At 36.0% G+C, this 22256-nt stretch overlaps 2 protein-coding genes and 5 non-coding genes across 8 annotated transcripts; 1 reads left to right on the top strand and 6 right to left on the bottom strand.

The window, feature by feature from the left end:
• Window positions 1-1374: 1374 nt before the first annotated feature.
• Window positions 1375-13463, bottom strand: eif4a2 (eukaryotic translation initiation factor 4A). Its single transcript, XM_048164580.1, has 11 exons — window positions 13320-13463; window positions 12495-12552; window positions 5595-5727; window positions 5300-5439; window positions 4655-4823; window positions 4300-4409; window positions 3591-3734; window positions 3159-3296; window positions 2802-2891; window positions 2180-2259; window positions 1375-2077 (listed from the first exon to the last, which is right to left on the bottom strand). The coding sequence occupies exons 1-11, from the start codon at window positions 13346-13348 to the stop codon at window positions 1933-1935; spliced, it is 1236 nt and encodes a 411-aa protein (XP_048020537.1). The 5' UTR covers window positions 13349-13463; the 3' UTR covers window positions 1375-1932.
• On the bottom strand, window positions 2961-3030 carry LOC125252026. The gene has a single exon (XR_007181121.1). It is a non-coding gene; the product is annotated as a small nucleolar RNA SNORD2 (small nucleolar RNA).
• LOC125252021 lies at window positions 3373-3558 on the bottom strand. Its single transcript, XR_007181116.1, has one exon. It is a non-coding gene; the product is annotated as a small nucleolar RNA SNORA81 (small nucleolar RNA).
• LOC125252061 lies at window positions 4083-4261 on the bottom strand. The gene has a single exon (XR_007181144.1). It is a non-coding gene; the product is annotated as a small nucleolar RNA SNORA81 (small nucleolar RNA).
• On the bottom strand, window positions 4538-4611 carry LOC125252025. The gene has a single exon (XR_007181120.1). It is a non-coding gene; the product is annotated as a small nucleolar RNA SNORD2 (small nucleolar RNA).
• Window positions 4922-4987, bottom strand: LOC125252027. The gene has a single exon (XR_007181122.1). It is a non-coding gene; the product is annotated as a small nucleolar RNA SNORD2 (small nucleolar RNA).
• Window positions 13464-13697: 234 nt separating the features above from the next.
• Window positions 13698-21876, top strand: dcun1d1 (DCN1, defective in cullin neddylation 1, domain containing 1 (S. cerevisiae)). Of its 2 annotated transcripts, none has more exons than XM_048164584.1 (7): window positions 13698-13799; window positions 15569-15782; window positions 16499-16667; window positions 16760-16890; window positions 16985-17067; window positions 17804-17900; window positions 21038-21876. In XM_048164584.1, exons 2-7 carry the CDS (start codon window positions 15611-15613, stop codon window positions 21112-21114), a joined length of 729 nt encoding a protein of 242 aa, XP_048020541.1. In that variant the 5' UTR covers window positions 13698-13799; window positions 15569-15610; the 3' UTR covers window positions 21115-21876. The 2 variants fall into 2 exon arrangements, with proteins under 2 accessions (XP_048020541.1, XP_048020540.1); XM_048164583.1 differs by lacking the exon at window positions 13698-13799 and adding an exon at window positions 14736-14887.
• Window positions 21877-22256: the final 380 nt, after the last annotated feature.

The following is a 22256-nucleotide window of genomic DNA, read 5'->3' as shown; positions in this document are numbered from 1 at the left end:
TTCTTCTGCTAATCATTAAACTTACTTGCACAAGGTGTGGTTTTGTATACTTTACAGAGCTTACTTAATTTGCTTAGCCTATTTTTAACATACTCTAAGGGCTGATGTAAAACTTTGCATGCCTGTAGACCAGGTTTGTCCAAACTCCGTCCTGGAGGGCCACTGTCCTGCAGAGTTTAGCTCCAACTTGCCTCAACACACCTGCCTAGAAGTTTCTAGCCTATAGTAAGACCTTGATTAGCTGGTCCGGGTGTTTTTAATTAGTGTTAGAGCTAAACTCTTCAGGACAGTGGCTCTCCAGGAGCAGGATTGGACACCCCTGCTGTAGACAAAAGTGTTAATTTATCAATTACAATACTTGTATCCTGGCCTGGGAACATGGTGAATATATAAGGGATCTTATCAATATCAATAGACATTAATGGGCAAATCTGTCTGAATCCTGGCATTTGATCTGAATGAGTTGAACGGCAGGCAGTCAGTGCCGACAGTAATTTTTGATTGCATGCTTTTAATATTTCAGGGATCAGTTTTTGTTCTTTTAGTGGACTACTTTTGCTTTACTGGACACATTAAGGCTCAAGACTTTGCGGCGTGTCCTCTGTAAACAAGTGAAAAATGGGCTGATTTGCTATTCAAATGTGTTCAAAAGGATACAAAGGACTTTCTAAAGAAATGCAAGACCCATTTTTTGAATAATTTATGCACATAGCCTATACATTACATTGCCAACAGCATGCGTATTCACTCCATCAAAAGGTTTGGCTCTGCCCTGAGATTCCAAATCTCAAAGCTGAGTGATCATGGAAGAACTTAAATAGGGGAAGGAAAGGTCATTTGCCTGACCTCAAATGAGAGGAAATTGCTAGTGGAAAGTTCCCAGAAGCATGGAAGCTTAATTGAATAAAGGTGTGTGTCCACATACTTCAGGACAGATTGTGGATTTGTGTGTTGAGCAGCCCTCTGTAAAGTAAAGTAGTGCAGGGATGACATCAAAACCTGGTAGGACTAATTCACTGCTGGTTTCCCTCAAGATTTTTCTATGTGGTTTTCCAATTTACTAGTAAAATAAGGTCTGTAGTAAACATAAGTTGCTGATACCTTAATGTTTTCTTCTACAAAGTAAATTACACACACCCATACCAAAGATGCAAATTGGGGTACGTGCAATTTACATTGTAGAACAAAAAATATCAAGTTGTGTTTATCATAGGCTTAATTTTACTCAAATTGAAAAACCCCATAGAAAAATCTCAAAGGAACCAGAGGTGACATCATCCCTGCACCACTATTGGTCCAAGGTTCAAAACAGCAGTGATTTCTTAAGGTTGTGCGAGATGTTCAGCTAGTTCAAAACACATGGAACAAATCATGGACAGAATAATCATCCTCTTTATTTTCAAATGGGCCAAACACTACATAGAACATCGAGTTAAGGTGTTGAGACCCACCTTTGAAGAGGACTTCACAAAAAGAAGTACTTGATAAACCATATACATTTAAATTAATACATTCCACAAAACTAAAAAGTGCCTTTTATATTACTAAAAAGGTAGGTGAAGTGAACCAAGTTAAACTGCACACATATGTTAGCATAACATAATTGGCAGACTTAATGCAGCACTTGTATCTTTTAGTCCACAAGTAAATTACTAAACGATGAAGAACATCTAACGCATACATTTTGAGCATACTAGGGAAAAAATACCTGAAAAAGAATACATGTAAAGAACCCATGTTTTGTAAACGCCACCACCAGTAAATACTGATATGGTTGGAGTCTACAACCGTCCACACAGAGAGTCAATGTCACGTATCGAATTCGTAAGTCTGATCCGCAGCCAGCATTGAGTAGTTTTATTTCGTCCAATAAAATAAGCGCAAATGGAAGTGATCATTCAACAGCTATCCCTGCATTAAAATCTCCGAAGTTTAAATCAGATCGGCGACATTCATGGGCATCTCCTCAACAGTTGTGTTGTAAAACGTCTCAATGTCTCGAAGAATCCTTTTGTCTTCTTCAGTAACGAAATTGATGGCTACGCCTTTTCTGCCAAACCGACCTCCACGGCCAATCCTGAGGGGGACGATTACAATGAAAGCATCAACATTAAATGCACAATTACATTCCATTAATGCAGTCAGTGAGAAACATGTCAAAACCTGCAAGTTTACCCACCTATGGATGTAGTTCTCTCTATTTGTTGGCAAATCATAGTTGATGACAAGGGAAACTTGTTGCACATCAATTCCACGAGCCTATGGAACAGATTTTAGGATTAGAAACGCTAAATGGACAAATTTATATACAGATGCACAAAACTCTTAATTGTCACAATTTTAACCCTATGGCAGCTTCTACAGCTATTTTCATGGTAAAATCAGGGTTAAAAAAAATAAATAAATAAAATAATAAAATAAGAGAATTTCAAAAGGGGTCAAAGCCATTTTTGTATTGAACAATCTAAGATTCATTTTGGAATGACTGCTAAACTACAATGATATTACCAGGTTAAAATGTTTTCCTCAGAGGTCTAGAAAATATTTAAGTCATAAAACATTACACAATACATTGACTTATCCATAAAAGTAGTTTCATCTTTCACTGTGCAACATACATCTTAGCTCTAATGTCTGTTCACTACCATTTGAATTAAGTTACTTTATTGTATAAGTTATCTTCAGAAAATTACCATACTATAATAACTCCAGCATTTATTGTTTGCAAATTTGTCATTAAATCGCCATCCCAAATTCGAGAAGCCTATATCGACAAACGAGAAGTTAAAAGGCCTACTTACCAGCAAATCTGTGGTTATGAGCACTCTGCTGGAGCCAGACCTGAACTCTCTCATGATTATGTCTCGCTCCTTCTGATCCATGTCTCCATGCTGAAAGACACAGACTTTTACTTATATAAGCCAGCATATATGCCACGCTTGTTTAGAAGATCTGGACAAGTATGATCAGTAGTTTAAAAATTTCTCCATGAGAGGTCAGTCCCGAAAGATGAACAACATCATTTCATACTCAATCCAGCATTAAACAACGTGCAATCTCTTTTTCTGCTCAAATCACTGACCTATTATTAACGGTTTAAAAACAGTCTATCCATTTTTGATTAGCATATAAAATGCGCATGTACTTCTTGGACCTACCAGAGCAGACACAGTGAAATCTCTGGCATGCATCTTCTCGGTCAGCCAGTCAACCTTTCTTCTTGTGTTCAAGAAGATAACAGCCTGGGTGATTGTAAGAGTCTCGTAGAGGTCACACAGCGTGTCCAATTTCCACTCCTATAGAATAAGTGAATTAGCATTAGCTGAGCAACTGCTCAAGGAATCATCTACATCAATATCCTGGGTTCATTATGTCTATGGCACAAAATCTCAAGACCTTGGACACCGGACATTAAGAAAGAGGTCCGTCCTAGACTCATTTCCGACAGTGTGCTTTTGCTCTTCCTTCTTTGTGATTAACCAGTACTAGCATGAACACCAGAGCGAGACCCGAAGGCCTTGAGCTGGTGATTTTAGCATGGTGCTTTTAAAAGAAGGGACATGTGACATTAGAGACAACCAGTGCCTCACCTCTCGTTCTACATTGATGTAAAACTGCTTAATACCCTCCAAAGTCAGCTCCTCCTTTTTCACCAGGATGCGAACAGGTTCACGCATGAACTTGGTGGTCACCTCCAGCACATCAGCAGGCATGGTGGCCGAAAGCAGCACAACCTGATAACAAGAAAGCCATTATAGCAACAAAATAGCCATATACAGAGATGTAAATTGCGAAAACGAGTGAGTGATTTAATTATTGGTAGTGGGGAAATTAATATTAACCCTAATCCTTTTCCTTTGAATGACAGCAGCACCAGTTCTCCATGATTTGAGAAGGATTTAAAGAGCGTATTGTGCTCTAAATTCAAAGATTGTCAAATTTGACATGATCAGAAGGGGGAAGGGGGGGAAGGGGATTTGGCATGTCTCCAATTTGACATTCTCTTTGATTCTAAAGTTACAGTAAACCTAATTTTTAAAAAACGATTTATATGGTAGTTTTTTTCCAGTTGAAAATGCATGTTTTGTCGCTCTGGACCTTGAAACATAAGCCACCGGACATTAAGAAAGAGGTCCGACTCAGTTTCATTTCCGGTGCAGGGCTACTGCTCTTCTTCCACATGATACTCTGCTAGCATCATTGCATATACCAGGAGAACCTGGACTCTGCAATTTTAGCACAGTTCTTTTGAGTGGAAGGTGCCTACATTCAGAGTGTAGCATCAGGGCATTGACTTACTTGTATGTTTGTGCTTAACTTCTGGAAAATCTCATAGATTTGATCCTTGAAACCACGGCTCAGCATTTCATCAGCTTCATCAAGGACAAACATCTTGATCCATTTTGGAGCTGCATGTTTTATAATTAAAAAAAAAAAAAACAAAATAGGGGGGGTTGTTTTAGCAATTTAAATTAAAAAAAAAAAAAAAAAAAAAAAAAAAAAAAACTTAAATGGCTAACAAGCATTTTGGTGAAATGTATGATCAGTAGTAAAGTTGTAAATATCTCCATAATAGGTCAGTCCCGAAAGATGGTAACCATCACTTCATACTTCACTCATGTTTTAGCGTAATTTATAAGCATTCAATACTTACACAGATACCTCCTGTTCAGCATGTCAAACACACGTCCTGGCGTGCCAACAACGATGTGCGGAGCCTCCGCCTGGAGTTTTTGCATTTCGTTCCGCACGTTGGTGCCTCCAATGCAGGCATGGCAAGAAGCGCCCATGTAGTCACCCAAGGCCAGGATAACCTTCTGAATCTACAGAGCAGACAAAAACAGATGGGGTTTATGCTTACTATCTTCAAGTTCTAACGTTTGGTAGTCAGTGTGCACTAATAATTCCAAACAGTGGACAAGTATGATCAGTTGAAAAAGTAATCTCCTTAACAGGTCAGAACAGAAAGACTATACCATCATCACAGCTTGTTCCCAGTGAAATCAACTGGCAGTGTAACAACCAAATCATTAACTAAAATCTCATTTCCAACTACTTACAGTAAACACTCCTGGCCATTACAGAAAGACAGTTGAATTATTCTGGCTGAAGCACTAGCTAGACAATCACTTCCTGCCGAATAGTTCATAAATTTATGCAAATAAAAATAAACCCCACATTTAATGACTGATGTAGCAGGAAGAACAGCAAAAGAGTACCTTGAATCGGGCTACTGCCAGAATATGCCGCCTTGGTCTGAGACACACTTAAGTTTATGGTGACCTCAGGTACAGCATACCTGCTGAGCGAGCTCTCGGGTTGGTGCCAGGACCAGAGCCTGAGTTTCTTTCTGCTCAATCTCCAGCTGTTGCAGGATGGAAATGGCAAACGTGGCTGTTTTACCAGTCCCTGACTGGGCCTGAGCGATAACATCATAACCTAAAACATAAATGAATAAATTCACACTAATGCATAGCACACAAATGAGCAAATTGAGCACGCTTGAATTTAACTACAAGACCAAAGATAGTAGTTTTCTTTCCAAAAGTTAGGCAAATGTCAAGTGTAATCGATTCTCATGAACTTGTTTGTACCTTTTATGCAAGGAATTATAGCTCTCTGCTGGATAGCCGAGGGTTTCTCAAAACCATAAGCATAAATTCCACGAAGAAGAGTTTCCTTCAGGTTCATGTCATCAAAATTGTCCGTAATCTCGTTCCAGTTGCTCTGTAAAATAATGTGTATGAGATCTTTCTGCATGCATCATTTTGAGCAATTACACATTTAAAGTGGCAAACGGCTCACTGTACCTACTGTGACCTGAAAGTACTAGTGTTGTCATGATACTGCAATTTCCAACTTCAATACCTTGAAAAATATCAATATTTGATACCACGGGGAAAACTGCCATATATACTGCCATAAAGACAATCTCAATTTTTTTGTTGCAATAACTTACACACTGAACAGGGAGCCTTTATTTGAACCACTGAACTAAGTTTACCCAAAAAAAACAAAAAAAAACAAACAGTAATAAAATAAATAGCAAATTATAGCATAAATAGATACAATAGAGTAGAGACAAATGAAATGCCTTTAAATTTTTCAGGTAGGTCATTTAATTGGTATGTGTAACTGTAATACTGCATTTAGCTTATAGTGGCGTGCACTTTGATCGTGAAAGTAAGTGCCCTTTGCGGTCACATCGCAATAAACTTGTTACATTAGAATGCATGTAAACCAACATGAACAAACAATCAACAACTGTATTTTTTAATAACTAACATTAACAAAGATGAACTAATACAGTATGTATTGCTCATGGTTAGTTCATGTTAATACATTATCTGATGTTTAATAAATGAACCTTATTGTTAAGTGTGTATTGTAAACTCATGTAGCCCATATTTTGTAGACCACGTTAATAAAAAAAAATGTTGTTCTAGAACATATTTTGAGTTGATATCCAAAAAAATCATTTTTACAGATGGAAAAAAAAAACAGGCAGTATAGACATTATTATAATATTATAGCCAATATAATTAACCAACTTAGTTTTCTTACAGTCAACTTACTGTTGCAAGTGAAATTAGTCATTGAGCTTTGTTGATATGCTTCAGTGTCACTGTAATTGTCAATTCAGTTACTAAGGGAGTGACTTTAAAAGCAAGCTTTTAAAAGAAGCTTTTTTGTGACAATTTTTTATATTTAATTTAAATCATTGTTTTTTTTTAATGACAAAAACAAAATAGTTTTTCAGTTATCACGACTGTTATAACACTGGTTATTCAATAAACACATATTACTGTTACTAAACTCTGCTCAAAATAAATTTAAATTCTAAATTGAACCATATCGTGATACGTATCGTATCGTGGCTTTAGTATCGTGATGCGTATCGTATCGTGACATTGTTGGTGATACACAGCCCTAGTACACACCGGGAAGAATATCGCGCGCGATTATCGCCAATGTTTAACGCCTTGTGACTAAAAGGGCGGCAATGTGAGTGTGCACACCCACGCGAAAAACGCGAGGTGTAAAAGCGTCATTTAAAACAACGCCTCGGTTCGTTTTTTTTGGGGGGGGTTTGGTTGTGTATATACGTGTATATTTTTTATATATCTCTCTCAGAGGTTGCCTTAGACTTGCATTTCGCCGTCATTCTGATGGACAGAATCGTAAAAAAAAAAAAAAAAAAAAAAATCAATCAATAATTACCCATCATTTGAATTTTTATATTTTAAAAATTCATTTCAGAGCTTCTGATTTCGTCCACATTTTCATTTTTATTCACAAACTTACAGGATAAGCAATTAGGCCTAGCTATGCATTTATTTATATTATAAAAACAAAGTTGATCAAAGACTGCATCACTTTTCAGTTTTCATCTTGAACACTTGTCACTGATTGTGAGTAAATGAGATCATCTCTTTACTACTGTATAGAACGAAATGAACATGAAAGAAAGTCAAATATAAAGATACTAGCTTACCGAAATCTGTATCACGTCAGTTCAATCAGTGTTGCAAACAATGTCACGTAACATACCTCAAAAGCCATTCGTTGACCATAAACTTATTGTCAGCAACAAAAATAATTATTTAAAATAATTATGCAAGTAAGCTTAAGTAAATTTTTATTATTAAATTGACTTAAACTGGGTGGTCGTCTGTGTGTAATCAAGCGCATCGTTTTTATTTTATTCTGGAGTGTAGACTGAACTCGCGCTCTGCTACCACACTGGAGCGCACTCACCACCTACTGGAAATTCCATAAATGACAGCAAATTTTCGGTTAACGCGACCTCCGATATAGATAGAATGTCACATTACTGCCGGTGACACTCCACAACCATGGTGGCAATTTCACCACCGCGGTTGTCATGCCTACCGTCACAGCCCTAATATATTCTATTGTTATACATGTTTGTGTGTGTGTGTGTGTGTGTGTGTGTGTGTGTGTGTGTGTGTGTGTGTGTGTGTGTGTGTGTGTGTGTGTTTATTTGCACTACCTGTTAAGCACAAGTGTCACATACTGTCAGGGAGTGAATTTGCACGTCCACTCTGCGCATCGCCAGTGAAAATCGCTTCGGCATGAACACAAATGGTCTCGAAAAACGCTGGCGTTAAACGCGTGCGATATTCATCCCGGTGAGCGTGCAACAGTGTATGCGCAAGCAGGAAAGAGTCCACTAGGTGGCAATACGCACAGTACTGAGCACAATGTCGAACTCTGTCATCCGCGCATCCTTGATTTAGTATATTTTGAAAGATGCGCGGACGCGACTGCGTGTGACGTGTCCGGGCATGGAAAGTGAAGTATACCTGGGGATTTAGGGCCAACGGCCAGGGGTTTTTGGCCAGCTGAATACCTTGGTCCAAAGCGGGCCCAAAGCGGGCCAACTGGGGCTTGAGGAGTGGTTATGACCAGAGGCAAGGTTTACCTAAGCCAGGAGACGGTCAACACCACTGCTCATTTCCAATGTTATTAAATCATGCTACCAGCTAACTTCAACATTAAAGTAATTTAAAACAATTTTCTGCTCAAAACTCTCCTTCAGACACCAGCGTGTGAAATAACTTCCTTGCGATGCCTATGGGGATTCTGATCACTGTATGACGCAGCAATATGTTTATATGCAATTCTAAAGGTTACTTATGCTAACCATTTCCATAAATGTGTATTTATCGCAAACACCATTGAAAACTTGAACAAATAATCTATGACTATAATGATGCATTTATTTGGTTCTCTTTTTGTGAGCTCCCTGTTTCTCTGGCTGAAAGGATAACTGTATAGTGAGACAGGAGTGATCGCTCGAACATCCTCAGATCACATAATTTTGTGGAAAATAGAAATGCTCCAAAGTCCAAAGGCTTACACAGTACATGTTCTCTTATGTGAAATGGTAAATACCATTTTAATTCAGGCCAATTGATGCGCATTTCTGACACAATTACCACCACTTTTTTTTTTTTTTTTTTTTTTATTATTGTAAAACATTGATCAAATATCTAAGCTGGAGTCTTAATTCTTTAAAGACCAAACATTCACTTTTGTCATGCTAGTTTTCAGTCAGCTGGTGAAATGGTGAGGTTTTGTGTCGTTCTATAGAGGGCAGGTTTTAGAATAGCGCTGCGAGGCAATTGGCCCGACAGTGGAAACGACTTGATTTTGGCCTCGGTACTTTAGGTTCAAGGCTATTGGCCCCACCCAGCATGTTGTTAGCTCTGTTTCACACTCGACTGACAGAGGAAGTGTCTAATGTTACCCTAGGGCAACGAGGGTTGCAAAGGGGCAGAAATTTTCCACGGGAACTTAACCTGGGGAATTTTGGAAATATTCCAATTTGGAAACTTAACAGGAATTTACGGGAATTAGAAATTTTAGGGAATTTATATAAATGTATAATATTTATATAAAGTGTATCAAAACCACAAATATAAACATTTTGTTTGGTAATAACATGAAATTATTTTTCACATTCAATTAATTCTAATTTAGTAAATGTCAAATAAATTGCAGCAATTATGTGTTATTTATTTCAGTGTCACATGATCCTTCAGAAATCTTTCTAAAATGCTGATACTCAGTTATCATCAATGTTGGTATTATGAACAGTTGTGTAATACTTTTTTCAGGATTCATTGAATAAAAAGAATAGAATTTATTCAAAATAGAAATATTTTTCTAACAATAATCACTTTAATATCACTTCCTATCAATTTCACACATCCTTGCTGAATAAAAGTATTAATTGATCCATCCCCAAAATTCTGAACGGTAGTGTATATTGTTATTCTATGTTGTTGTTGTGTATGTTGTTCTATTTTAAATAAATGCTGTTCTTTAAAGTTTTAATCATCCAAAATCCTGAAAAAAAGTATCACAGGTTATAAAAATTAAGCAGCACAACTGTTTCCAACATTGATAACTGAGTATCAAATCAGCATATTAGAATCATTTCTTAAGGATCACGTGACACTAAGGACTGGAGTGATGATGCTGAAAATTCAGCTTTGCATCACAGAAATAAATTATATGTATATTAAAATAGAAAACCATTATTTTAAATTGTAGTTTTATTTCACATTACTGTTTTTTTTCCTGTGTTTTTGATCAAATGTGCATGTTATCGACTGGGGGATGCAGAGTGATTGCAGGGGGTGTGGCCTCAATAGCCCTGCAGTAAGTAGTGTGAATGTGATTGAGGAATTTGCAGGATAATTTATATAAAAAAAAAAATAAAATAAAAAAAACCCACAACTAAAAACAACCAGATTTAATGCAATTTAACTAAAATTATGCTGCAAGATGTTTTTCTTCAACTATATTCAAGTACCCCATTATAGGCTAGCCTGCAATTTTAGCAAATTCCCAGTTTATTTCCGTTAAGTCCCATTAATTCCCATGGAAAGTTTCCAGCTTTGAAAATTCCCAGAATTTTGCAACCCTAGTTGGAACTATAAACGAAGTACATGTAGCATTCAACAACAACTGTTTGTTTGGGCACCGACCATTATCGGCCGATAATAGCTTAATAAAGTTTGATCGGTGGTCTCTAAAAAGGCCATTTAGGAGAGTCGATCAGATAACAAAACTCGCGAGACATTCTTTCCATGCGCATCTAAAATTACTTCACTGCATTTACCGTCAGAAAGGAATAAATTTGCAACATCTTTAAGAAGTTACAATGACAGCAACCCTACAGCAAGAAACTAGGGCTGTGCGATTTTAGTGCATTTCCTCACAGCAGTGCATTTTCATTCCTTCCTAAAAGCCAAAACTTAACATCCAAATCAGCTATAGTCGTAAAATGCGGTGCATTGTTGCTAGGATGTGCTCAATAAGAAGACTTATTAAAACTGCATTGAGCTGCGAAAGAGATACTGTTCCCCAAGCAGCTTTCTGTGTGCGCACTCTGAGATGGAATGGAACACAAACAAGCAAAATCTACTTTGGGCTTCGGGTTTGTGCCTTAAGTCAAATATATTGCTAAAATAGTCCATGTGATTGAAGTGGTTTAACCTTAATGGTTGAACCACTGCAGTCACATCAACTATTTTAACAACGTCTTTAGTACCTTTCTGGACCTTGAAAGTGTTGGTTAAATTGCGGTCTATGGAAGAGAAATTGCTTCCATATGGCATGTGTTCGACCAATCAACAGTTACGTCACTGGTAGTTGCTATTGTGCTGGGTTAAACCCTACTCTGAAGTAGAAGCTAATTTAGTTCCCCAAAAAGGCATTCCTAAAACTAAATTTCATTCCCACTCCCTGCTGTGCGAATGCGCCAAAAACTGGGTACATGCGCCATTAGTTCTAGGAACTATAAAAAGGTTATTCCAGTACAAAATGGCTCTCATCTAACATGATTAAACTGCTCTATTGTACATTATTTTTATGATCTCTTTATGAACATTTCGAAATATCAGTCTAGGGTGAACAGACTCAGGATTAAAAAAAAAAAAAAAAAAAAAAAAAAAAAAAAAAACCTCTTCCTTTTTGTTTGAAACATGACTTCTTATGGGTTTGGAACACCACAAAGGTGAGTGATGACAATTTTCATTTTTTAGGTTAACTACCCCTTTGAATTAGTTCACTTCTGAATGAAAATTCTCTGATAATTTACTCACCCCCATGTCTTCCAAGATGTTCATGTCTTTCTTTCTGCAGTCAAAAAGAAATTAAGGTTTTTGATGAAAACATTTCAGGATTCTTCTAACAGTGGACTTCAATAGTCTCCTAGTGGTTGATGGTCGAAATTAGTTTCAGTGCAGCTTCAAAGGATACCAGACGAGGAATAAGGGTCTTATCTAGCAAAACGATCAGTCATCTCTTTAAAAAATAAAAAAAATGAATATACAATATGCTTTATAAACAAATGATCACCTTGAATGTGCTTACACTTTCTGTATTCTTCAAAAAGCTTACGCTATATGCCCTACGCCTTCCCTATTCTACTTACGGAAAAAAAACGGAACTGGCGCTGCGTTCGTTCCGTAAGTTGAATAGGGAAGGCGTAGGACATACAGCATAAGCTTTTTGAAGAATACGGAAAGCGGAAGCACGTGCAAGGCGATCATTTGTTTATAAAGCATATACAGTTATTTTTTTGTTGTTGTTTTGTTTTTTTAAAGAGAATTACTGACTGTTTTGCTAGATAAGACCTTATTCCTTGTCTGGTATCGTTTAAAGCCCTTTGAAGCTGCACTGAAACTGTAATTTTGACCTTCAACCGTCTGGAGGCCATTGAAGTCCACTATGGAATATGAATAATCCGGGAATGTTTTCATCAAAAACCTTAATTTCTTTACAACTGAAGAACTGAAGACATCTTGGATGACATAAGGGTGAGAAAATTATCAGGAACATTTTATTTGAAAGTGGACTAATTCTTTAAAGCAGCAAAAGTTCAGTGATTAGTAAAAAATCTTTATATCAATCAGCCCAGATATTTACCCCTCCAGACTTCACTAAATGATACAAACCTCGATGACACCATCAGGCTCCATTCCTTCAGGCCCCCCATGGTCTCGATCTCGTGAGCTACAAGAAGAGATAGCATCAACTTGAGTATTAGAAGTTCCTAAACCTGACAGTATTACATAACTCGAACCTCCAAGAGACGCACGTGCCGGTGAGCACACATTCCAAAAGTGCCACGCGGCTCGCCGTTAACGACCAAAACGGTCAAATACTTCAGTGAATAAAGGTTTGTATTCCTTGAAAGCGATTTAGCATGGTATACCTTAAAGCCTACGCCCAAATTTAGTCCGAATTATTAACAGTAACGTTAATGTTTTTTTTTTTACATTTAATATGTTAAGAAAAGCCCATAATCGTTGTCCATTACCAATTATGTACCACCTGACAATAAAAGAGCTAAAACAATGTATTCGATTTTACAAAGTCTTATGACAAAATGTTGAGATATTGAAGCCAAGGCCTCGAGCATGGAGGCCACGCGTTAGATTTCAGGGTGGGCGTGAAGCCTGGCTAAGGTTCGTCGCTTTAATCCTTAGTAACACTATTTATATTAATACATTTATAACCATACTTGAACAATAAAGGTGTGAATAATAACTATTTTGGTCAGAGATGCACGTGAACACTGAATACGTGAGAACACACACCAAATCATACGCGGATATCAGGCGGTAAACTAGTTCGCTCTGCGGCCTGCTTAATATCACACGGGCCATGTCAAAATCTACAGGACCAGCGCTCTATTTAGCTCGAAGCCTCTTTATTTAATCAAGATACACATTTACGAACATAAAATGCATAAAGGTAACCCGTCATAAAGAATTTACCTGTTGTAATCAGCAGAACCGCTAGACATGGTCCGTTCGCGACTTCGGCATTCACTCGGAAAGGAAGAACATGTGAATCTCTGGCGATTTTATCTAACCGGAACTTCTTTCTGTACATTTGCAGTTAAACTTCATAAACGCTAAACAGCTATACATCATTTACCTTTTATTAACGCCGACAAGAGTTGTAATTCGAGTTAAATTTGTGTTAATATTAAGAGTGTTTGTCTTTGTTATGTCGAAGTTTACTTGGGACTATATAGAAAAGCGCAAGGATATTGCACCATTGACAGGGTGTAGTAGAGTCGCTACGGGGTCTCCACATTTCTGGCCTTAAAATGGGACTGACTTAAAGGGATAGTTCACTCGAAAATGAAAGTTTTGTTACCATTTATTCCCCCTCATGTTGTTCCAAACCTGTATGGCTTTCTTTTGAAAAAATTCAGAGGTAGTATAGGTTTGTAAAACAGAGCTAAGAGGGTGAGTAGTGATGACATGATGAACTATTCCCTTTAGTTCACTTTTTTGGCTATTTGCTCTCTCCAAATGCATAGAACAACTGGACCCATTCTAAAACTTTACTATATTTCACTTGTAAATGTCTCTGTATGCTGGAAATTTGCATTCACATGTCATTTTATGTATTACCCCGACCACCACACAAAAATGTCATGGACAAAAATGGGATAAATCAATGGTTCCATTTCAATCAATTGTTGCTTTCACAAAAAACAAAACAAAAACAACAGCATCATTATTGCACCATTTTGAAACATATGACTGTTATTTAGCTCTCAGATTGTATTCAACTGTTTTAAATATAAGTATATTTGGGGGAATATAGTTTGTGTTATTTAAATGCTGTAAAACTTTTCAAGTTTGTGGTTAGTGGATATGGATTTTTACAAATTTTCATATATATCATGAATTGACTGTTTCCATTTGTGAATCAACTGACTTTAATTTATAGCTTACACAAGCACTTGAAAAGAGTAATATCTATAGTCACTGAAATATTTAGCACAAAAAAATATAGTGTATTCGCTATAGAAACTTTCATTACTTTTAACATTGTATTAATTGTATTATGGAAATTCGAATTATGGAAATCAAAATTTTAAACTAATTTAAAATGTAAAAAACTATGTAATTTTTTAAATAAATTGTAAACTAATATTTCTGATATCTCCAGGTTTTGCATGGCTGTGGAAACACTGATGTAAGCCCATTAAAAGAAAGAAAGAAAGAAAGAAAGAAAGAAAGAAAGAAAGAAAGAAAGAAAGAAAGAGAAGTGGAATAAGGTTTAGTTCAGTATCCTATTTAGAGAAATATATCAAATATTTTGTTTATTCATCTATATATAATATTACAGCTCAGTTTCACATTGGTGGATGTTATGTTTAACTTCTGCAGATTTCTGATTATGAAAACAGTATTTCGAATATGAACCTATGCGGTGTCTCTATGACGAACAGCTGACTGCGGTACAAATGTCACTGCGCATGAGCGGAAGTAGTTGCTGGGTAGAGAGGGATAGCGGAAGAGGGAGTCTGGAAATCACAAACATGGTAAATGTTAAAAAAATAAAACAAAAATCAAAAAACAATTATTTTACTAATTTGCGTTACAGTAACAGAATACCTATAAGTCGCTACGACAAATTCCGTTTAGTTATTAGGATGTTTTGACGACGACATTCCTTTAAATTTACCTTGCAGTAGAGTTGGTTTATTGATGAATTAATTTTTAGACAGCTCTACAGAGCAGGTAGCTTTGAAGCTAGCGAGGTCAAAGCTGTTGGACAGCAGGGCTGTCAGGTTCATGTAATGAATGAGATGCCGGACTAGTGGGCCACAGTAAAGGATTATTTGTTTGTATATCGCTAACAAAACCTTATGCAAACAGTGTGAAATGCTGCTGAAAAGCAGTTTAGCAGATAAGCGTCCGTTTTGTATAAAGTGATATTTAACGATATATTAGTGGTATATATATATATATATATATATATATATATATATATATATATATATATATATATATATATATATATATATATTGTATATATGTGTATGGCCTTTTATTAAATCTAGAGTTAAAGGGGAAGATAAGCCAATTAGGATCAATATGCCATTGATACTGATTACGATTATGTCTGTACACACAAGGATATGCTGCTGTTCAAGTCACTGTGTTGACATACAATATCTAACTAACTGAATTTACCTTTATGCTTTCCCCCGCAATTACAGAACAAGCTGAAATCCTCTCAGAAGGATAAAGTTCGCCAGTTCATGATCTTTACCCAATCAAATGAGAAAACCGCTTTGAATTGTCTGTCTCAAAATGATTGGAAACTAGACGTTGCTACAGACAACTTTTTCCAAAATCCTGACCTCTACGTACAGAATCTAAAGGGAACACTAGACCGGAAAAAGTTAGAACAGCTCTACAATCGGTACAGAGGTAAGAATTCAGCTGAACAAACAGACACAAACACACACACACATACATGCGCATATATTATACATACAGTACTGTTTGGCACTTCAGTATTTTCTCCCCTCCAAAAATCGTTTTAAGCCAGTTATTTATATCTTTTGCTGTAGTGTGTCAGTAGGAAATATCATATCAGTTACATATCCAAACATTCATTTTGCCATTAATTTTAATAATTCAGCGAAATTTTTGAAGGCACAGTAAGTCTGCCAACAGCCGATGCTCCACACGGAGATCTGATCTCACCATCATTGAATCCGTCTGTGATTACATAAAGAAACAGATGAAAATGAGACAAACTAAATCCAGAAGAACTGTGGTCGTGTCTCCAAGACGCTTGAAGAAACCTTATTGGAAAGCTGCCTGAAAAACTGCGCAAGTGTACCTGGACAAAAGTAGTTTTAAACGCAAAGGGTAGACACACCAAATATTGATTTTATTTAGTTAATAGAAGTTAATTGATAAATAAAATCTATTTATGACAGTATTTTTGAAAGCATCCTCACTTTACAGCATTTTTACACAAATGCCTAAAACTCTTCACAGTACTGTTTCTTTAAGCATCTTGGAGACATGGCCACAGTTCTTCAACATTAAGAAATCCAGGCTTTAAACAAGTCCAGATTTTTACGGGTGACAAAAATAAACTTCTATTGTCTTTAATCTTGTATTCATTTTTACAGACCCTCAAGATGACAACAAGATCGGTATAGATGGAATCCAGCAGTTCTGTGATGACTTGGGACTTGATCCAGCCAGTATAAGTGTACTGCTAATCGCTTGGAAGTTTCGGGCAGCAACACAATGCGAGTTCTCCAAACAAGAATTCATGGAGGGAATGGCTGAGCAAGGGTATTTTTTTATTATTATGTTTTTTTAAAATCAGAGTTTTCTGAATTTTCACCTTTCATTGCATGGATTGACTTTGTCATTGTCTTGTCAAGGTGTGACAACATAGAGAAACTCAAAGCACAGCTGCCTAGGATGGAGCAAGAGTTGAAGGACCAAGGGAAATTTAAAGACTTCTATCAGTTCACATTCAACTTTGCTAAAAATCCAGGACAAAAGGGCTTAGGCATGTGTTGGGATCATTCTCATTTGTTACTTTAATTTTTGCATAGTTAACTAGTGTTTTTTCAGTTTTATTGTTTTGTTTTGTTTTTCTCTAGACCTAGAAATGGCAATTGCATACTGGAATTTAATATTGGCTGGGCGTTTTAAATTTCTAGATCTATGGAACAAATTTTTATTGGTGAGTATTGTTCTGTTCCTGGCTGTAAGTTGACTTTTTTAAACCTCAAAAGTGTAATTTATGCCCCACTAACTTAAAAAACCACAAAAAAAAAGTAGTCTTACAATGGTCTTGCCCTAAAATCACAGCAATGATTGAGCCAATCTTGATTAGGATATTTTGATAATGACATTTCTTAATTTTACTTTGATTTATTAATTAATTAATTGTTAGACAGCATTAAAAAAAAAATCATGCTTCATCTTTGATTGTCTAAACGCTGGAATGCGCTACTCGACTTTTATAATCTGAACAGATTTTAAACACTATGCATCATACACTTCGAGGCTGAGTGGTTACAGAGATAAACTGGGTATCAAACACTAAATGACACATATCACACACTAGCACAAGACAATTGAAAACAATACATGTTCTAAAAACATTTTTAATATCCTCAGACTAGGCGGATTCATAGTCTGAAGGTAAAAAATCGGAGCCTATGGCCATCATACACAATGCAACTTTCTGTGAAATCTATCAACTTTTGACTGCCAAAAATAGGCAGACTGGCTCTGACTTCTGGCAACTAGCGTTGACACATCTAGACTGAAAATCAGGGCAAAGATCTGGGCAAAGATCAAAAGTTGTGTAGTGTATTCCAGCCTTAACTGGTAAAAAAAAAAAAAAAAATAACTTGTTTAATCACTGAAAACTGGATGATAACTTTGTGTATGCTTTACTTATGCATTTGCAGGAGCATCATAAGCGATCCATTCCCAAAGACACATGGAACCTTTTGTTAGATTTCAGCACGATGATCACAGACGATATGTCAAACTACGATGAGGAGGGTTAGTTGGAACTTATTTCACTAATTTAATCTCTGTTTTCTTTTATTTAGAGCAGTGTTTCCCAAACTGGGGTATGCGTACCCTTGGGGTACGTGAGGTGAAAGTGTGGATACGTGAACAAAATGCTGAGTTTTGCCGTTTATTTAATTCTTCTCCAATTTAAAATAACATTAAAACCAAGCCTGCATTTCTGACAGTCCGCTTCTAGTGTAAAACAGGAAAATAGTACTTAATACTTAATAATACTTCATTACTGCCGTTCCAGACATTGTACCTTTTGTAAAAGTGGTGATTTAGCATTTACTAGCATGAAGAATAAATATAGACAGAAAGTGCATAGAGGTTGATTTAAGACTTTCTTCGATACTGAAATATACCCTGTGTGAGTTCTTCTTGTTTTTAACATTCATAATAAGCTATCCGAGGAAGAATAAAAATTTTTCCTATATATATCCACACGATTGCAAATGTGACATTGATTTTATACAACAGTTCAACAAAAAAAAAGGTAATATTAAGTGATGTACAGTTCCAACAAAAGCCACAGCAGAACAGTTTTGCGTCTCCAAGCAACACACAGCAGTGTTTCATTAGTGAAACGAATCTGTGGCCTTGAATCGGGAGAGTCAATGATTCAATGAATCATTCATAAATACAGTCAGCCACTTGCTTCATTACTGAATGAATAAATGACTGGATGACTCACTCATTTCGACAGTGACCTTCTGCAAGCTACTGGCAGTTATAGTTTAATATTTAAAAGTATCACTTAGTTTTTACCATCATTTCATCTATTAAATATTTTTTACATTATCTCATAACATTATTTATACCATTGATTTATACCAAAAAAAACCCCCGGAAAATTCTGTCATCATTCAATCACCCTCATGTTGTTCCAGACTTTTTATGACTTTCATTCTTTTGATAGATATAAACTCACAATTGCGAGAAAAAAATTTGCGTCTTGCAATTCTGACTTTTTTCTTTGCATGAGTGCACGTGAATTGTGCGATATAAACTTGCAATTGCGTGTTATATATTTAAAAAATAAATAAATAAATAAATCCTAAGAATTGGACTTTATAACTCGGAATTGTGAGTTTAAATCTCACAATTCTGAGAAAAGTCAGAATTGTGAGATGTAACATTACAGTGACTGTTTTAGTTTAATATTTAAAAGTATCACTTTGTTTTTACCATTCATATTTCCCTATTGAACATTTTTACATTATCTCATAAACAATAAGGTACGCGAGGCTTTGCTGTATTGTGAATAAGATACAGCACTAGCTTCGAGTACCTTATTGCCTTTATAAAACGGCTACCACACAATACAAATATTAAAGCCAAAAATATGTATCAGTGCAACTTTCATGAAGTAAACTTTCACTAAAAGCCTTCCTTCTGCCGGAAATAAATAGTCCCTAACAATGAATGGCAACAGAAGTTAAATTTTTACGCCATTAGATGGCAGCAAAGGCTGTCTTTATGAGTGTGTCAGTCAGTAGCGAAGATTTTTATATTGAAAAGACTGAATTGTTGTGAACACGGAACGACGCAACTAACAAATGCTTTGACTAGTGCTGTTAGTCATGGGAAAACCCCTTAACCGTTAAAAGGACAAGATAATATGTCAGACATTCAAACAGATTTTTTATTATGAACATAGGACTGACCTGAAGGTAAATTATAAATCTGAATGCAGGTAATAAACTTGCTCACTCAACCTCTTTCTCACACTCTTCTACATAATACAGTAAGCTTCAATGAACAAAATCAATTAAAAACAAACCGTTTACATTGCGAAGAGTGGGGTGTTGTGTAGTGATACACAGAACCGTTGGGCGAAGCGGTCATAGCCGTGTTTTATTGTGAATAAAACATAGCTATTGACCAATCAGAATCAAGGACAGGAACTAACCGTTTTATGACATTATTTATACCATTGTAATTGCATTCCTGCCACCTCTGAGTAGCATTAATCTGTAAAATTGATTTAGTTTATTTAATTTATTGCTTTATTCATTATATTAAAGGGTTAGTTCACCTGAAAATGAAATGAAATGAAATGAAAAAATGTCATTTATTACTAACCCTCATGTCGTTCCACGCGTAAGACCTTTGTTCATCTTCAGAACACAAATTAAGATATTTTTGATAAAACCCAATGGCTCAGTGAGGCCTGCATTGCCAGCAAGATCATTTCCTATTTCAGTGCCCAGAAAGGTACTAAAAACATATTTAAAACAGTTCATGTGACTACAGTGGTTCAACCTTAATGTTATGAAGTGACGAGAATACTTTTTGTGTGCCAAAAAAACAAAAACAGCTACTTTATTCAACAATATCTAGTGATGGATGATTTCAAAACACTTCATGTTTCGAAGCTTTATGGATCTTTTGTTTCGAATCAGTGATTCGGAGCGCATATCAAACTGCCAAAGTCATGTGAACCACTGATTCAAAACAAAAGATTTGTAAAGATTAGAAGCTTCATGAAGCAGTGTTTTGAAATCGCCCATCACTAGATATTGTGGAATAACGTTATTTTGTTTTTTTGGTGCACAAAAAGTATTCTCATCGCTTTATAATATTAAGGTTGAACCACTGTAGTCACATGAACTGATTTAAATATGTTTTTAGTAGCTTTCTGGGCATCGAAAAAGGAAATGATCTTGCTGGCAATGCAGGCCTCACTGAGCCATCAGATTTTATCAAAAACATCTTAATTTGTGTTCCGAAGATGAACGAAGGTTTTACGGGTGTGGAACGACATGAGTGAATTTTAAGAATTTGACATAAAACATGACACATACATTTAATAGGGATAGAAAAACTTTGCCTTTATATTGGTTGAAAATGCACTTGAAAATTACTTTAATGGGGCAAATATTGTCCCTTAATGGAAAAGGTGTGACTGCAGTCTAAGTGGAAGAGAGGGGGTACGCAGAAGGATGGTAAAGACCTCAGGGGGTACGACACACTGAAAAGCTAGTTCACATTCACACAGACATATGATTACGGCTTATTTTAATCCATATCTTAATCATGTAAAATTTGAATGAAAATGATTCTCTTTTTAATGATATGTCTGATTTTTTTCCCCTTTTTTTTTTTTTTTTTTTTTTTTCTAGGAGCATGGCCAGTACTTATTGATGATTTCGTGGAGTTTGCGCGGCCGTACATTGGCACCAAGAGTACAGCTGTATAAGTACATTCCTTCTGAGGGACGTCTGAACCTCATGGAAAACAAACAGCTTCTGCTGAGCACAGAGGACTGAACTGAGATCTGCATTGCCTTTTCCAAGCCCTCAGGACTGAGACATTTATACAAACCAGAGACATTAAAGGCATCTTTTCTCTTCAGTCATCTAATGGTGGTTTGGGCTTTTATCTTTTGGGGCCATTTTTGTTGTTTTGTTTCGACTTCATACAGGATCTTATCCAAACTCTGGGAGTCATCCAGATGAAGCAGTTTGTCGAACAAGCTGTCACAGATACAGTTAGGAAATGTCAAAATCTTAATTTTAATACTCCATGTGCATTCTTGCTTTGAATGTTTTTTTTCTTTCCATTTGGTTTTTATGAAAATTATATGTTAATGTTTTTTGATTGTTCTCTCTCTTTTTTATAAAACAGAGTAGCTGATGTCTTGAGAGCCAGTCAAATTTGCTTTCTTTTTTTTGTTTTATTGTGACTTAATGTACTTTTTTGTTGATATCCAGACAGTGATTTCACTTTGCTTGTTTGGTTTTGATTAAATCGATAGGTCATAATAACTGAGAATATTATATTTTACAATCCTAGAAATAATATTAATTTGAACATTACCTCAGTTTTCATTAATTAATGACTCCATCTGATGTATTGATATGCTGTGTTTGCAGTTCATTCAGCACTTTGATAAGTCACATAATCCATACAATAAAATCAGGTTATAGTTGATGAATAAAGTCAGATGGCCTTGAAAGTATTTATTTTGTATGTATGTGTGATTGTCAGCGAATGTTTACACACACAGTCTAACTTCCTTTAATATTCCTTGAAACAGTTCAGAGATAGCTCATAAAAACTATCAAAAAAAGTGAAAATTCTGTCATCATTCACTCACCCTCATGTTGTTCCAAACCTTTATGACTTTAAATCTTTTGCGGGCTTATAAAATATAAGATATAAACTCGCAATTCCGAGAGAGAGAGAGGCAAAAACAAAACATTTTGCAATTCTGACTTTTTTTCCCCTCAGAATTGCGTGATATAAACTCGCAAAAAAATCCTAAGAATTATACTTAAGTTGCAATTGCCAGTTTAAATCTCGCAAGTCTGAGAAAAGCCAGAATTGCGAAATATAAAC

The sequence above is a fragment of the Megalobrama amblycephala genome, linkage group LG17, assembly GCF_018812025.1.
Source record: "Megalobrama amblycephala isolate DHTTF-2021 linkage group LG17, ASM1881202v1, whole genome shotgun sequence".
Classification (NCBI taxonomy): Eukaryota; Metazoa; Chordata; class Actinopteri; order Cypriniformes; family Xenocyprididae; genus Megalobrama; species Megalobrama amblycephala.
The sequence above is the reverse complement of the archived record's forward strand: the minus strand, read 5'-3'. Positions and strand labels throughout refer to the sequence as shown.

Excerpts from the sequence above, each read along its gene's own strand:
- dcun1d1 (XM_048164583.1), top strand. The coding sequence starts at position 14,771 with ATGCGGTGTCTCTATGACGAACAGCTGACTGCGGTACAAATGTCACTG. Across the intron at positions 14,888-15,568 it reads GTCTGGAAATCACAAACATG|AACAAGCTGAAATCCTCTCA; the intron begins GTAAATGTTAAA and ends CCGCAATTACAG. Across the intron at positions 17,068-17,803 it reads TATGGAACAAATTTTTATTG|GAGCATCATAAGCGATCCAT; the intron begins GTGAGTATTGTT and ends ATGCATTTGCAG.
- eif4a2 (XM_048164580.1), bottom strand. The coding sequence starts at position 13,348 with ATGTCTAGCGGTTCTGCTGATTACAACAG. Across the intron at positions 4,410-4,654 it reads GCTGAACAGGAGGTATCTGT|CTCCAAAATGGATCAAGATG; the intron begins GTAAGTATTGAA and ends TAAAACATGCAG. Across the intron at positions 2,892-3,158 it reads ATTTCACTGTGTCTGCTCTG|CATGGAGACATGGATCAGAA; the intron begins GTAGGTCCAAGA and ends TGTGTCTTTCAG.